The sequence below is a fragment of the Cololabis saira genome, chromosome 2 (genome assembly GCF_033807715.1).
Source record: "Cololabis saira isolate AMF1-May2022 chromosome 2, fColSai1.1, whole genome shotgun sequence".
In the NCBI taxonomy this organism is placed as follows: Eukaryota; Metazoa; Chordata; class Actinopteri; order Beloniformes; family Belonidae; genus Cololabis; species Cololabis saira.
In genome coordinates, this window is record NC_084588.1 from 22149168 (window position 1) to 22167255 (window position 18088).

The 18088-nt window shown below is 38.9% G+C and overlaps 1 protein-coding gene across 2 annotated transcripts; it reads left to right on the forward strand.

Annotated features, from left to right (window-relative positions):
• Window positions 1–5490: 5490 nt before the first annotated feature.
• On the forward strand, window positions 5491–15308 carry LOC133460294 (interleukin-18 receptor 1-like). 2 transcript variants are annotated; one of them, XM_061740910.1, is made up of 10 exons: window positions 5491–5664; window positions 10511–10763; window positions 11072–11252; window positions 11345–11480; window positions 11570–11632; window positions 12432–12564; window positions 13460–13599; window positions 13777–13926; window positions 14125–14277; window positions 14355–15308. In XM_061740910.1, exons 1-10 carry the CDS (start codon window positions 5580–5582, stop codon window positions 14702–14704), a joined length of 1644 nt encoding a protein of 547 aa, XP_061596894.1. In that variant the 5' UTR covers window positions 5491–5579; the 3' UTR covers window positions 14705–15308. The 2 variants fall into 2 exon arrangements, with proteins under 2 accessions (XP_061596894.1, XP_061596898.1); XM_061740914.1 differs by lacking the exon at window positions 5491–5664 and having other exon boundaries at window positions 10069–10763.
• The last annotated feature ends 2780 nt before the right edge of the window (window positions 15309–18088 follow it).

Consider the following 18088-nt stretch of genomic DNA (forward strand, 5'->3'; position numbering starts at 1 on the left):
GCGTCGTCGTCGATTTAACGCGGAACCATAAATGAGGCTTAACGCGCACGGATTTCTCAGTTTTCTTTTCGTCTTTATAACTGAGCATGCAAACACAAACTGAGGGTGCAATGCTTATGCACACTCGTAGAACCGGGCCTGTATAAGCAGCAGCTGTATGGAGTGGACTATTTTAACTTTAATTGGACTTTGCATGACAGCTAACTTGGTTCACCTTTGGGAAAGAAAGCAGTCAGCAGCTGCCTCCCCTCGTTCTGCCGTCTTTCTTTTTGTTTCCTCTATTTCTTTTCCTGATAGCCCGATTTATGTTTTTTGGGCAGCATGATCTCCTGCACACAGGTGTCTGATCTGGGCGCACTGACCTGTTGCCGGTCGCTGTTGGGCGGACTAAACCATTTTGCATAGGGGGGCCCCAGAATGTCTAATATGTTGGGAGAACTGTGACATTAAGTTCATTCTCTCATTTGATGTTACCAATATATTTGAAATGAATTATGACACCAATTAATTGGAGGGCCCAATTCATTCGAAATAAAAACATCACACAAAAAAAAAAAAAAGAAAAAAAAAAGGATTTTCATGGGCCCCTCTCTCTACTCGGGCCCTGGGTAGTCAGGTCCACTTTTCCCCCCACTACCACGCCCATGGCTGCCTTTGACGGAAATATTTAAACTATTCTGAATTTAACTTTAGACAATGTTAATTTTAGTTCTGCCACTAGACTGATTTTTTTTTTATTCAGTTTTCTTATATTTATTATGTAAAGCACATTGAATGGCCTTACTGCTGAAATTTGCTATACAAATAAACTTGCCTTGCCTTAATATTTGTTACAGTATTGAACTTTCTTCTGCTTTTGAAAACAATAATGAGGGACCTACATTTTTTACTTGTTCAACAAACAATATAAAGATTATAGATGCAAAAGAAATACACGTTTGAAATGTGTCAATCAAATTTCTCCAACCCAATGAATTTCACTGATTAACCTGTAATAGAAAATACTGTCCACTTGGAGGCGACAGAACATCGACATGCAGCCATGACAGTAGTCAGCAGACATCTACGGCCAATCTGGTGCTGCAGTTGAGCATTTTCAACTTGAAATAACAAATATCAACTCTGAGCTTTCATTTACGTGATATAAGTATTTAGTTAAATACTTAAAACTTTTAACCCTATTTAAACATGTGGAACCCAAACTAATGAAAACAATGAAATGAATCACACACACACACACACACACACACACACACACACACACACACACACACACACACACACACACACACACACACACACACACACACACACACACACACACACACAGGGATGTTTTCATGTAACAGGATTTAATGTTGGTTAAAAGAAGAGCAGGAAATGATCTATATGATCTATATGATATACTGTATATGTATATATTTTTCAGTGGACTTTGTGCCTCTTTGTGAGGACAAGTGTTCATATTACACATAAAGGTCACAGAACTGTGGATGACATAATTTGGTTAATGAAGAGTTGCAATGTGTGCTGTGGCTCTGGAGAAGCTGAGGTTCTCCTGATGATGTCAATGACAAGACACCGCAGATGCTTTCATTATGACTGGAAAGTATGATAAGTGACTTATGATGGCCTTTATTTTCCTCTAATGGGTACAGTGACTGGGTGAAAAGTACTTTAAAGAGGTATTTGGCTCCTTTGAAATGACACTAATACACAATGGTAGCCAATTTGTTTCTGCTTGCTTTGGCACTCATAAGTCTAAAGATATTAATTATCCTGTAATTCTCATTCTTAATCTAAAATTGTCAGGGTAGATTCTGAAAGATAAATCTAATATTGCCGGAAGACAAATGGTTTTTAATGTATTCCTCTGATTAATACTAAAACTGTTTTATCAGTGAAAACGTAACTTCCTCTGATTATGATGAGTTAAAGTGTGCTGCATGTTCCATGGTGGCCCTACTTGTCCTTACCTTGGCTAATTAGGGCCCGAGCACTTACAGTGCGAAGGCCCTATTGTATCTGTACGAATTTTTTCTTTCTTTCTTTTTTCTTTGTTTCTTTTTCCGACGAAATGTGGGCCTTTTTCCCCCCCTAAACGTACCCCAAAAGTCACCAAATTTTGCACGCAAGCCAGGCCTGGCAAAAAATGTGATATTTAATGGTTTGCATTAATGGGCGTGGCAAAATGGCTCAACAGCGCCCCCTAGAAAACTTTGTGCCTCAAGCCTCACAATACGGTTTGACGTACATGCACGAATATCGGTATACACCTGTATCATATCGCAACTTAAAGAAAAGTCTCTTGGGGTCATGGCCGAAACCGAACAGGAAGTCGGCCATTTTCAATTAATCGTGTAATTTTGGCGCAATTTATGCCATTCCTTCGGCAGTTAATTCAGCCCGAACCGTAACGTGCACCCAGGTGTGTTATACATCAAAATGTGCGTCTCGATCCTACTTTTCTCAGTCAAAAGCGTTACCGTTGCGACGATAGACGCCAAAAAGCGCGCCCCCCCTTCATCTGATGTGTCTGTTTTTGATAGTTCCTACTTTCTGCCATAACTTTTTAATGGTTTGATATAAAGAGTCGTGGGTGGTGTCATCGGACTCGGTTTTGAGTCCTTGAACATAATTGGTGCAAATTAGCCCCGCCCCTTCTTCATATTGCTTGATTTTAGATAGTCCCTATTTTCTGCCATAACCTTTGAATGGTTTGACATAGAGAGTCCTGGGTGGGGTCATCTGACTCGGATTTGAGTACTTGACCTTCATTGGCATGAATTAGCCCCCCCACTTCTTCTGATTGGTCGATATCTGATAGTTCCTATTTTCTGCCATAACTTTTGAATGGTTTGATACAGAGTCGTGGGTGGTGTCATCCGCTAAATGTCCAGGCCTGAAGAATCTACATGCAAGTCATAAAAGCGCTTCCACTGCAGCCTGAACGTGCCCAAGGGTGCGAGGGCCCATTCATCGCTGCTTGCAGCTTTAATTTTAGTTGGGGCCCAAAGGGTTCATTTTTTAAAGTGAGGAAAATGCTACTAAAACTATAGGACACACATAATTTTTTCTTTCCATATGCCATGTACATTTAATAAACTTGTGCTGTCATGGGCCCCATGTATTTGGCCCTCATAGGCTCTTCAATTGGGGCCATAATACTGAAACTATTAATGAGCTCATTTCCCCATTTCAAGTTCAAGCCTAAACCCCTTTCTACCCAAGTGACCCATTTTGATCCAAATTGGGCTCACGTGGACATACTGTCTCAGGACTAGGCTTTAAATAATAGGTTGCTATTTTGAGTTGCTAATTCATGTACTTAATTTCTGAGGGAAGTACTACAGGCCATACACTGTTCCCTCCACTTCTGCAGCGAGGCTTTAGCCCCGCCCACTGCAGCCGTCGACAGTGCATGCTGCTTTCAGTGAACTCACCAAGCAGCAGATGCTGGAGTCAGGAGACTTTTGACGCTTTCAGTGTGAACGCAGGGTTAGGCAAGACACTTCACCCTCGTTGCCTGCAGTGAGGGCATCACAGGTGTATGAATCAACACAGTGAATAAATAATTGTTTGCGTCTTGAAAAACGTAATATAAATCTAATCCATTATTATCTTTTCATGCCACAATCTCACTTGTAAAACTTTAAATTTACTATATAAAGACACTAATTTGAAAACAGGCAATAAGAAAATGGTCCTATAATTAGTATGAATTCATCAACAACATGGTTGAGAAGGCCCTCGCTGCAGCACCGCGGAAGGGGGCGGGGCGTCGGACATCACAGGGGCGGGGCGTCGGACATCACAGGGGCGGGGCGTCGGACATCACAGGGGCGGGGCCATAGACATATATAAAGACTAGATGACTCGTCCGACCTGCTGCCAATGGAGAGCGACGTCGTCACACGGCGGCCATCTTGCCACAGGAGAGCTCGCTCACTTTAACATTGTGTTTAATGGTGCCTGTACTGCAAAAAAAACATAACTTACTCAATTCTCAACAGATTTTCAAACTGTGTGGTTTTTATGAACGTCAGAGATGTAGTTATGACACTGCATACTTGTGAATAATTATAAACATTGAAAAACGTACTTTTATATGAAAATAACCAGAAACAGATAGCTATAACATGGTATTTATATTAAATCAATATTTCCATAGTATTCTTAGTAACATTTATATTTACATTTATATTTACATTATAACATATATACATATACATATTATTACCATATAACATATGTATATATGTATATATATATATATATATATATATATATATATATATATATATATATATATATATATATATATATATATATATATTATTACATTATAACATGTTTATATATTATTACATTATGATGTATTTATATCATGACATTATAACATCTGTGTATATATATATATACATGTTATATAGTAATTATATATATATATGTATATATATATATATATATATATATATATATATATATATATATATATATATATATATATATATATATATGTGTTATAATGTAAATATTAATGTTACTAAGAATACTATGGAAATATTGATTTAATATAAATGTCATAGCTGTCTGTTTTGGTTATTTTCATATAAACGTACTTTTTTCAATGTTCATACTTTTGTCTCATACAGGCACTTTGAATTAATTTGATAAATGCTTGTCTTAAAGCAATAGATTGATAGTATTTTATATTTAGTTATATAATCTCATGAATGAATAAACACATTAACACAAAACACCTGCTTTTGTTGTCCTTGTCCCTCTTTTGTTGTTGAAAAAATGTAATTTGTATATATATATACCAATGATTTTTAGTGCTAGCCTACTCATCACACTCAATACCCAATGACAATCTATATATTTTTATTATAATTATGTAATATTAAACATAATAATTATATTACACAAGTATGTTTTATAATCTTATATAATATCTATCTTTGCATATTATGAGTATATATATTAGTGTCACCTTTTGAGTTTAATTACTGAAACAAATTAACTTTTGCACGGTATTCTTATTTTCGGAGATTCATCTGTATAAATGATGACTTTGAATATAAATTTGCATTTGGAAATGGCCACCAGATGGTGCTGTGTCATTTTGATATCACGCCCCGCCCCTGTGATGTCCGACGCCCCGCCCCTGTGATGTCCGACGCCCCGCCCCTGTGATGTCCGACGCACCGCCCCCATCCATGCCCCTTCCGCAGGGCTGCAGCGAGGGGTACTAGACATGGTTTGAGATTATGACAATATTCCAGTAAGCAATTTGTCTCCTAGAAACAAAACAAATCATATAATCTCAGTGCAGTTTAAGTCCCTCTATTTTTCTTCATTTTACCGCATTATTTAACTTGAATGATGACTCTAAGGTTTGGAAACACATTTTTAAATCGTTAAGAGCTAACTGGAAATCAGAGCGGAAAGCGAAGCTTTCACATTTGTGGAGTGGGGAGGCGGAGGTGCGAAAACGGTCTATCATCCCTTAAGTTTCTTCTCTTTTTTTATTCTAATCATAAAAAACCGCCACAAAAGTTTGAGGAAATGCACGTATGTCATCACTTCCACGAGACTGCCGCAGCGTAGTGCTGAAGATGATTACAATGGTCCTCCTGGTCCTCTTTTCACTCATTGCAGGTAAGAGAACAGTTATGTTATGAGCCAGGAGTGCAGAAAAAACACTGATCAATGTGCGTCACAAGGGCACATGTGAACGACTGAACGAATGATTTGGATTGCCAGAACTTTCCGACCAATGTTTAGTCAAACTCGTTAAACTACACTGTCTTTGGGGTTTATTTTTCGCAGCTTGCTTACACGTAATCAAACGTTTTTGAAATACTAGAAGTCGACCGAGTGAGTCGCATTAAGCCTGCACACATGCACACGTGCACGAGATAAAATGACAACTTAAATTTGTTTTGCCGGTTTCCTTAGCATCTTTTCACTTTCTGTTTTCAGAGCTATCATTATTATTATTATTATATTATTGCTATTATTATTATTATTATTATTATTATTATTATTATTATTATTACTATTATTATTATCATCATCATCGTTATTTTTATTATTATTATTACTATTATTATTGTTGTTATTATTATTATTATCATTATTATTATTATTATTTTTATTATTATTATTTTGTGTAGACGTATGATACTTCATTTGTTTTTTTGTATATTCTATTCTGTTAGAAGGTGGGCAAGATAAGCTTTATGCTTCAAGCCCAGACCTTTTCGGTCAAATAATCACAATGTTGACCAGGGAAAAACCTGTGTTATCTTGTTTGTTGATTTTTGTTTGTGATTGACCGAAATAAATATTTACTACTACTACTACTACTACTACTAATTATGGTTCTGCGTTAAATCGACGCAGAACCTACGCCGTAGGCCCTGCGTTGGTGTAACGCGGAACCATAAATCAGCCTTTATAGCAATTTGGGATGGGACGGGGTGCGCGCTGCAACCTCGTCCTGCAGCCGAGAACACCACACACTACAAACACAATGAAAGATGATTTTGGGACAAAACAATTTCCTAGATCGAATGAATTAAATGACATTCAGTGACATAAAGAAGAAAATAACTTTGGTGTGGAAGGAAATCTTCAAAGACTTTGCAAAGGGAGTAGCTGGACTATTTAAAATGAGTAAACAGGATTTAGTTACTTATTTAATAACTTTTCCTTTTTTCTACCTTGATACTTTCACTGTGAAATGTTAATTTGAAATGATCACTTGTCCTGGCAGCAGCTCCAGATCGTAATTCCTCCTGGTTCATTTACGCGTAATAATATAAAGTAGTAGGGATTTCCCAGCAAAGTTTTGGTTTTGGTCATAAGACGCAATCGGATGGATACCATTAAAAATCAAAGAAGGTGTTGTGGCTTATTCACGAAAGTATTTCAATGTATGAATCATGCATGCAGGGAACATGACCACAAGCAGAAGCGTTTCAGGTGTGGTTGATATCTTTAGATCAGAAGTAAATGGTGCTTTAAGTTCAGACATCTTTCCCATGAATACATGAATTGCACAAGGGAAACTCTAGAAACATAGTAGCCTACAGATGCTGGAGCAGGTGGAAGGAGAAACAGCAGAACATCCAGGATTCATGCTAAATGCACATAATTATGAATTGATTGTAAAATACCAATTTATCATACATCAGTGGTCTGCTTATTTGTTGTTGTTGTTGTTACAACAGGATGAGAATACCTTGCTATTTTTGATGTATATAGACACATTGAAAGTGTGAGCTGTCATGTATACACTTACACAAATCTGTTGTCATTACTCATTTTTAATTCTGAAAGTTTTGGTTGTCGTTGCTGTTGTTACACTGCACTTCTGTGCCTGCGTGCGTGCGTGCGTGCGTGCGTGCCTGCGTGCGTGCGTGCGTGCGTGCGTGCGTGCGTGCCTGCGTGCGTGCGTGCCTGCGTGCGTGCCTGCGTGCGTGCGTGCCTGCGTGCGTGCGTGCCTGCGTGCGTGCCTGCGTGCGTGCGTGCCTGCGTGCGTGCGTGCGTGCGTGTGTGTGTTTCCCAGATACTCCGGTTTCCTCCTACAGTCTGAAAGCATGTATGTTAGGCTAATTGATACTTCAAATAGACTTGAGGACTGAGATGGTGTGGTCCTGATGGACTGGTGATGTACGTGGGTTCCAGCAGACCCCCAAAGTCCTGAATAGGAAAGAAATAAGTACACTGTAGATGGTGAATGGATTTCAATCTTTAATCTCTGTAAAATGAACTTAATTCCACAGTCGTCATGAAAGGTATAATGTATAAGTACAGCTCCGTCTGCCATTAATGAATTAACTGACAGACATAGGAAATCTGCTTCACTCCATGAGGATTTTCTTCAGAGTTGAATATTAAATAATCCCATGGCTGACATACTATGGTCCTGGGCGCAGCTTTTTTCCATACCATACCATACCAACTTTATTTATAAAGCACTTAAAACAACCACAGCTGAAACAACGTGCTGTATAAGAAACATAAAACGGATACAAACATGAGACATATATAAAAACATGACACAAGAACACTTACATTCAATAAGACCAATTAAACACCTAAGATTAAATTAAGAAAGTAAATCTTGCTGAGGTTGAAAGTCAAATAATAAAAATGGGTTTTAAGATGGGTTTTAAAAGTGGACAGTGAAGGGGCCTCCTGAATGCGAGGGCAGGTTATCCCACAGCTGGGGGGCAGCAGTAGAGATGGCCCTGTCCCCTCTGAGCTTCCTCCCAGACCTTGGTACCTGCAGGAGCAGCTGGTAAGCCGACCCGAGGAGCCGAGAAGGTGAGTAGGGGTGAAGAAGCTAAGTGAAGTAAGGCGGAGCAAGATCATTTCAACATTTAAAAACAAACACATGAATTTTTAAATAAACTCTTAGACAAACAGGCATCCAGTGGAGTGAAGCAGGGGTGATATGCTCTCTTTTATGAGTACTAGTTTAAAGTTGTGCAGCGGTGTTGTGAACCAGCTGCAGATGTGAGACTCGCTTGTGGTCCACTCACTGACTCACTCCAACATAAAGTCCATTACAGTACTCCAAACAAGATGAAATGAGCGTGTGGATCAGTGTTTCAAAATGCTGCCCGGAATGAAACATTTTCACTTTTTTCAAACACCTAAATGATAAAAATAGGACTTGGCGACAGCCCTTTTTTAAAATCACTGTCCATCTTAAAACCAATATTGGTAATGGTCAGCAAAGGTGGAGGCACTAATACCTCTTTATTCTTTTCATTCAAAAAAACAAAAACAAAACAAGGCCCATCAAGCTTTAATATCCTCAAAACAATGCAAGAGTGGTTTAATTTAGAAGCCATCTTTTCTCCTTTAAGGGCAAGTAAATCTGACATTTATCAGCATAGCAGTGGAATGCAATGCTAGGCTAAGGATAAACCCTAGAGGCCATAAGTACATGAAAAAAAACAGTGGTCCTACAACTGAGTCCTGTTGGACCCCACATGACAGAGGAGTGCAGGATGATTCTGACCTTGAAATGGTGACACAGAAGGACCCATCAGCCAGATAAAACCTAATCCAATCAAGTGCTTTGTCACACATGCCCTCTAGGTAATGTAGGCATGAGATTAAAATCTTGTAGTCCATTGTATCAAAGGCAGCAATTAGATCAAGCAGAACCAATACAACAAGATCCCCATAACCCCATGCCTGGTACGTTGAGGGGAAGAGAGTTCCTTTAACATGGTGACACCATTGAGGGGTGGAGGGCTGCTTTTACAAACAAGACACTACCAAGAAATTAGGATGTGGTTAAGTGAGTTGTTCATGCACTGTCAAGCAAAAGCTGTTTTTTTCCACAAATGCACAAATACTGATGTCTGCAAGATAGCACTGCATGTTTAACTAATGTCAAATTACAGAATTTGTTTGTTTTGACTGATAGCTGTCATGGCTTCAGGTCAGTTTTTGATTGTTTTTTTGTAAGGTTTTTCTCTTTTTTTCTGTAATTCTGGATGTAAAAAATTGAAAGAATTCTCCCAAATGTTGATCAATAATAACTTGTTCATGAATAGACATTTGGATTATAGACGTACCCTTATGTACAACAACAAAAATGTTTTATGGGTTATAAATATATATAGTACATCTAGAAATATTAAAAATATATTTAAAAATACATTTTAGTATAAGGCCAGGGAGTTTTTTTTTTAATCCAGTTTTAGCTTTATTTCTGCACATCACAGCATAGTTGAATTGTCTTAGCAGTTTCTAAGTTTCTATTCCTTAGGCTTATAAACTTCCCCTAAAGTCTTTCCTTTACCTCATGATTTTTTCATGGATGACTGTTCAAACAAATAAGAATGCAAATGCAAACAATGCAAATACACCTGAATAATAAGGGCAGTCTGTGGAAACAGGGATATACGTCATGTAACAGAACACGTGTCACTGCTGTTGAGCAGCTTTCTGATAAACAGCTGGTGGGAAAACTAAAAGCATAAGCCAGAACATGCTATGACTCAAAACAGTGTGGATGTGGGCCCGTCCATCCATGAAATCACTGTCAATTCTGTGCAATCTGAGGTTTAAACTGGACCATCTTTTCATAAAATAATACTGAAAAATTGAAAATATTTGAGTATATATTTGAGTCACCGCTTGTTATTAAAGGGTGATGATGAGTCCTGAAACCAGGCCAATTGTAAACCACTGCACTAGATTCCAAGACCACATTCAGACAAACACTCATATTCACTGCTAAGGGCTGTTAAGAATCACATACATATATTTGGCCTGTGGCAAGAAATTGCAGAACCCAGAGAAAATTCAAGGCAATGTAACAAACTGTTAACAGAAAGTTGGCATCTGAGATTTTACCAGGAACCTTTTAGCTGTGAGACAACAGTGCCAACCAAAAACCAAAAAGCCACCACGTCCAAATGGTAAAGCCCAAAGAGGAGACATAAGTACCTTTATGTTTGTTTGTTTATTGCAGGTGCATGTCCACTAATGGCTAAGGAGAAATATGTGAAAGCAGGTGACATGCTGGTGCTGTACTGCGGTAAGAAACAATGTAAGAACGGTGATTCAGTAACAGTCTGGAAGAAGGACACGGACCAGGAGACGTTTCTGTTCAACACGTCTGCAGCTGAGCAGAAGCACATGGGCATCCTGGTTTTTGGAAACTGCTTTGTGATTCTCAACGCATCTGCAAACCATCAGGGGAATTACTCGTGTGATTCTCGCAGGTACGGTGTAAGCATTCCTGAACTAATACAGTCGGCTACTTGGAGTGCATGTATTCAATCTCAAGAGAAATGTCATCCAAGTGCTTACTTGTGTGCCTGGTACTTGGTTACGAAACTAGCAGTTTAAACGTTTTTATAGAAACTGCTGCAAAACCGGTATTGATGCTGTGCAGACGTCATCGCCAACAACCTGCAGCTCAGAAGTAGATACATTTGTGTAATTAAAATGAATATCCTATGTTCTTTTATTATATTGAAAATAATCTATTGCAGCTATGATCAATAAGGACAATATATTTTCTTGGCAGGAAGACCAGCAGGCATATGGAGTTCATGGTGACCGTGTACACAGCCCAGTCGAAACAGTATGAAGAGAGGAACCAGTACCCGATAACATGTTACAAGCAGCATTCCTGCACATTAAACTGTCCTCATGACCTTGCTGAAGATGCCCCCAATATCATAAAAAGAAGCATCATGTGGCACAAGGTATCAAGGAAATGCAGATTTAATATTTTGAATAAAATCAAGGCTTTGAAGGATGAATGTCTTAAATGAATACTTTATTTTTTTTTCATGAGGATGGTAAGACATCTCCGTCTTACTTCCCAAGTGTTGAAGATAAAGATAGTGGTGTCTACACCTGCAAAAGGTCTTGCTTGTACGCTGGTCAAATGTACAATATGACCTTTACAGTGCCCCTCACTGTGAAAGAAGGTATGGGGGAAAGTTTTGTTTGTGTGTTTATTTATTTTTTGTGAGTTTCTATTACCTAAAAGAAAGATGTCTTCTCCTTTTACACACAGACCGAGGGAAATATTCAAAAATAATTTCACCAAAACATGGTCAGGTATTTCAAGTCGAACTGGGTAAGCTTTAAATATGCAACACAGATACACACACATTTACTTCTTATGAGCGTTGTTACTTGTAATTCTTTGTGAAAAGGGGGACGTGCCCACTCGTCCCCCTGTTGAATTTACGGACTTATATCTTAGCTATATGTGCTTGGCACTGTCTTGGGTGTGATTGTGTTTTGTCAATATAGTGCGGTACCCACTACATTTCATCTTCTATCTGTCATTTGTCATGTGTCCATAAACTGTACATCTATTTACCCTGACACTTCCTCAGTGTTTGTCTTTCTGCCACGACCCATTGCGGAAGCGTGTTCCGCAGTGAGACAGGGTTTTTATATTATTCACGCTAGGGGAATGGGGCCAATGCATGATACGTAACAGGGGAAGTTGTGTAGCTAATTCTTATTAATCTTTTGTCATTTTGCACTTTGAGGATTATAGTGGTTTGTATTATTTATGTTTTGAGTAGTCATATGCAATTATGTTAAAGTTGTCCTAATTACCTGAGCCGCTTTATTTGGTCATGGCCAACCAAAGCAATTTGGGAGGGGCCGTAAAGGAGGGCAGCTCGCTGCTCGGGGGAGGTGGCCTTTTGGGTACAAGGAGAAGGGCGTCTCCTGGCCTCTCCTGTTAGGCTGTTTGTTTGGCACTGTTAAAAAAAGTTGGAAAATAAACGAGAAAAGCTATTTTCTGAACTGTAAACCACCTTTCCTTCATTCCTTTTGCCACCTGGAACTCCAATCCCACATTCCAGCTAGTGGGTGGATGGCTTGGTATCTCACATTCTTCTGTGAATTTATTTTTGCAGGTAAGACAGTGGTGATTGATTGTGAAGCCCCCACAAACTCCTGCAGTAATCTGGATGATTTATTCTGGATGAGTAATGATGGGGATTTTGTGGTTGAAAATGAAACGTCTCAAGTTTTCTACAAGAGTTCATGGTAAATGCTGGAGTCACCTGTAAGAGATGTTTGCAAATAACAAAATATCATGACGGTATTAAATGTTAAATACAATCGATAAAGCTTTCCAAATGCTGATGTCTGTCTTCACTTTTGAATTTGACGACGAATCAAAACCAAAGTAATCTCTTTTATTATTACGCATTCTTTGCTACGGATACAGATACAGATGTCTTTAGTTAAATGGCAATGCGCTCATGTTGCAGTGGGAGGATTTCTGCATTTCTTTACAAGGAATCAAGTTATCTTTAAGGACTTACCGAAAGACAGCTCCCACCCTGGCTCCGACCTGTTTGACCTGCTGCCTTCAGGTAGACGCTACAGAGTCATCAGGTCAAAAACAAACAGACTCAAAAACTGTTTTTTCCCCAAAGCCATAATCGCCCTGAACAATATGTGAATCATCCTCGTTACTGTCTCTTTAAACTGTGCAATACTTCTCCCGGACTCTGTGCAATATTCTACAATATTCTACACATGTATATACTGTCATCTGTAAAAAAAAAAAAAAAAAAAAACGATTCAAATGCACCTTAACCTTTTTTATATTTTTTATATTACTTATATTTCTTGTATTTCTTATTGTTTGCACTACTGCTATTTATCTTGCACTGGAGAGGTGATGCTACCTCTAATCTCACAGTACCCAGGTACATTGATAATAAAGTATTCTGATTCTGAATCCAACTCTGAGTGATGACTGGTCCAGTATAGGACTCAGATCCCTTCAAGGAGCCAGATGTACATCTGTTTTCTTGACTTTGTGTTACTTTTATGTTGCTACACTTTTTTTTCCACATTCATCTCAATGACTGATAGTAACAGTACAATAAGCTCAAAGTTATTGTTTCCTTTTATTTCCTGTCCTTCCCAGCAACCAAGATACGAACAAGATCAGAGCATCTTTAGTCTTCAGAAACGTGTCAGAGAAGGATCTTTCCAAAAATTACACATGTAAACTTCAAACTTCAAACTTCAAACACAAACATGCTACCATCAACCTCACCCAAATAAGTATGTTAATCTTCTCTCATTTGAATTCTTGCTCAAAGTATTCCTTTGTTTTAGTCTATGTTTTACTTTTTGTTTCGTTGGATTTTTGTTTTTTTATTGTTTTTTTTTTTTATTTGTTTTTGTTTATTTATTATTTACCACATTTTTAATTTTTTCTCTCAATCCCTTCCCTGCAAGCTCGCCACTTCCCTTCATACACTTCCCTGGCTGTATGTGTAGCTGTCATCTCAGTGGTGATGGTTGTGACGGTGGTTATCTATGTGAAGTTTAAAGTTGACATCATCCTTTTCCTGAGAGACACTCTTGGCTGCCGGCGTAGCTCCTCAGGTGCGGTTCATACTTTTCACACACACAACCAGGACTGGCTGCATGTTAACCAACTAGATGGTGGTTAACTAGCTACCTTTGTTTCCTTGAGCAGCCGTTCACATTGATTTGCTCAACATATACATGTAAAACAGTGATGCTTCATGTTGAGATGCAATCAACATGACTGCAGTGACAGAATGTTTCTTGTGTGCTTAGATGGAAAAAACTATGACGCCTTCCTGATGTGTTACAAGAGTATCACCAATGGAGGACTGAATGAAGATGACAGAAAATGGCTGGAAACTACCTTGGAAGAGAGATTTGGTTACAATCTCTGTTGTTATGACCGAGATGTCTTACCAGGAAAAGGTTTGTTCAATGAACCGCGCAATGATTTAACAGTATTCAGGCCATTTGTGTTTAACTGAACCTTTGGTCTCTTGAAGCTGTCGCCGAGGCTGTGTTGGACTGCATAGAACAGAGCCGGACAGTGGTTTTGGTTCCAAGCTCTCCAGATCCGGGTCCAGAATCCAGCCTGCTGAGTGCCATCCATGCAGCCCTTGTGGAGCGACAGACTCGTCTAATTTTCATCATCACTGAGCAAGCAGATGCGTCAATGTCAGACTCGTTTGCAGAGGCTTTGCACCTTCTGAGTGAGGCGGGAGATTGCGTCACCTGGAATGGGAGACCGGCGCCCCGCTCCTTCTGGAAGCAGCTGCGCTATCACTTACCGGCTCCACGACGTGCATCACAAATGCACCTTTTGCTGCAAACAAACCAGGACTTCAGCTTATGAAACGATTTCTGCCAAATTTGAAATGTTATTTTTTTCCCATATTTGTTTTCAATCGATAATCAATGAGGATGATCCCTGCTTATGCATTAATTTAAAATGCATTTGGAAACAACCCAGTCCAGATTAGCATTTCAGCTTTGTGTTATAAAAGATCTCCGTTACACACATCATAACCCCACCATAATCACACATCACGCACTCATCCATCTCACTGGGCATCCAAGCGCACAAGAAAATGGGCTGAAAACTCCAATGGAAATAAGCATTGATGCAGATTGGTCTTGTAATGTCTCTCCTCCTCTTCATGTAGGCAGTTACAGTATCACAAAATGCAGATTTCAGCTGTATAATAGCTGAGAACAACCAACAACCAAGCAGCATTTTCTGTTCTGCCTCCACATTGTTGTTTACACCATTGTTAAGTTATGTCTGTGTGCTATGTTCAGGTGATGCTCACGTGATATTGGCTTGGTGTTTCATGGAAGGTTATGTAGTGACCCAGAAGAGCAACTTTATTCAGTGCAAGTTGACAAATAGTTTCAGTTTTCTGGTGTCAGTTTTATTAATCTCCTCACCTATTGCATCAATTTGATGCCAAATGTATTGTTCATCAAAACCAAAAATCTGAGACCCTGAACCCAGAATCTGTAACAAAGAAGTGTCAATCTACAGAGGGGAGGCGGGACAAAGCCGGGATCTAGTTGCTCATTGGCTGCTGAATGACCTTCTGTGGAGGTCCTAGAAGTGCCAAAAACGTTCTGGTTGCGGTCATGCATACGTAAGTTGTTAATGTCTGTCCCTTTTTTTATCATATATCATAACTTTTTAGTGTCATTGATACAGTTGGTAATGTCATTATTGACATTAACAACTTACTTCCATCAATGTCAATATAAGGCCAATACTAGACCTTTTCCGTTGTGCATTTCAACAACTTTATTGCAAATGACTTTTCATTCTCGGCACAAGCAGCCAAAAGCTTTTTTTTTGTAATGTGCCATTTCTTTTTAAAAATGTTCCAAGTTCCTAAATGAGTGCTCTACTGGACTGAGGTGCCCCTTATGTGCTAATGACACATTACATAATGGCGATGTCCTTCTTTATGTTGCAGCACCATCTGGTCACATGCAAAACCATCTGCTTTGTTTTTACCATCAACGGATAAGGATTATTATTTATCATACTGGGGGGGCTCCTGGGTCACGAGCAGCGTCCATATTTAGATAGGCCATCTTAGCTCTACACTGGTATTATTGTAGGTAGCCTATGCCTTAAATATTCTATAAAATAGTTTCTTTACTGAATTGCATTTCATCAGACACCATTAGTGTCAACCGTGCAGCTCTCTAATAGACAGAAAGCATTTTTACAATGCACACATCAATGTAAAAATGCTTTTCGTTATTACATACCATTATTTAGTAAATTATTACACTTGTTACTATCATATGTGGAGTTACAGTAGACCATCACATTTTATTAAATAGACTAAGGAACCTGGTCGGCCTCTCTGGTACTGTTCTTAACTGGTTCACGTCCTACCTCACTGATCAAAGTTTCTTCGTAAGTATGGATACATGTTCCTCAGGAACATATACGATAAGGTGTGGGGCTCAAGACTCATCTCTTTAATCAGGCTTTTAACTGACTCATTCAACTCTTTTACATTTTTTATGCTCACCCCTATTTTTATTAGATCTTACTACTGTTTTATATGAATCTTTAGTTTATCCTGTTTTATCATATTTTATTTTCATTGTCTTATCTCAATATTTTATCTAAATGTTTTAGTCGTTATTTATGGTCTATTTTATACATTCTACTGTCTTATTCTTTTAGTTTTTAATGTCTTGCTTTCTAGACATACTTTTAGGATTTTATGTTATGTTATACTTTTTAAACTCTTTTGTGTATCTTATGTATCTTATCCTGCTTTCTTGTAGCTTTTAGCTCCAGTGTTTCCTCATGGGGAGCCTCCATGCTGGGATTGACTCTGGCCTGCAGGGGGTCGTCCTGGGGGTGGTTCTGGCCTGGATGGTTGTGGAGCTCTGCACCACGGCTTCACCGCTGTGGTGGGGACTCCTCTATTCGTCCGGGCCGGGATGGTCTCTGTGCCCCCCCCCCCCTGTAGCTGCGGGCTATGAGACCTCCTGGCGTGGACGGCTCCCTGTTACCGTTTCCTCACCTGGATCCTCTGTGCTTAGCCATGTCTACACCGTGTGTCTGCGTGTGTGTCTGTGTGTATAACCTGGGTGAATTGTGGTGTGCTTGTGTCTGTCTGTGTGTGTGCGGGGAGGGGGCAGGGCATTAATATGTTTTATTTTTATTTGTTTTATGTAAAGCACTTTGTGTTGCATTTTATGTATGAAAGGTGCTTTATAAATAAAGTTTGATTTGATTTGATTTGATTTGAGTTGCCAGCGTGGTTGAAGTGAACAGCTAATCTGAACAGCCATCCTAATTGAAGAATTAGTCTCATTGGTAACATCTGTACCGGGGGAAACATTCGTAAATCGGAGGGAAATGAGAGATATTATACATAATTTTTGCAAAGTAAATGGGTATAGTTGGTAAGGCTAGTTCACCAAACCATTTAAATGTTGTTTTTATTTTCCTTTTTAAATATTTCTTACACGCTCCCATAGGTAGGAAATTTTGGATTTATTTAAACACTTTGTATTGTGCTTCTATGTATGCCACCATGACCTCTGTTACTATATTCACCTCATCATTAAATGTGAAAGAGTGATGTGGAAAATGTTCTACCTGATTTATTTTTTTTTACTAAAACCACTGTGATTTATAATTAAATGGAATTTCCACAAGTATTTTCATCAAACTTTGATTCATTGTTTTGCTTTTTGATGCCATATTTCCAGCACCTGGGGAGTAGCCTTGCTCAGGAGCCCACACTGTTTCGCCTCTATTGTCAACCTACTAATAAGCTATGCTTCTTCTCACTCCTTTTCGAATATGTCATTTATTTTCGGTTTTTCTATGCTTTATTATTTTTCTTCCTGGCATATTCGGAATAAACAGTACAAACAAACAAAAAAACAAACCTAGAGACTTGAACTTGGTTCTCCAGGGTCATATAGGTTTGTCCACTTGCTGCTTCAAACCAGGCAAAAGCGTAGCTGGAATGCAGCATGTGTACGTGTCCCTGATTGGTTGCTGCACTGGAGAACACAGGGTTATGTGATGTTCAATAAGCTGTTTAATAGTTAAATAATAGTCCTGTATCTTTAGCTTGATGGCAAAAGTTGGAAGTGGCAGTGACCAGGGTGTGAAGGGCCCTTCTAGATCTGTTCCATAGGGAAGGGGCAGCCACTCACAGTGAGTGTGTTTTATTTCATTTAGATGCGTCTTTTTCCCTTTGTGGGT

Coding starts and splice junctions, on each gene's coding strand:
- LOC133460294 (XM_061740910.1), top strand. CDS start 5,580: ATGTCATCACTTCCACGAGACTGCCGCAGCGTAGTGCTGAAGATGATT. Junction 11,253..11,344: donor GAAGCATCATGTGGCACAAG/GTATCAAGGAAA, acceptor TTTTTTCATGAG/GATGGTAAGACATCTCCGTC. Junction 11,481..11,569: donor GCCCCTCACTGTGAAAGAAG/GTATGGGGGAAA, acceptor TTTTACACACAG/ACCGAGGGAAATATTCAAAA.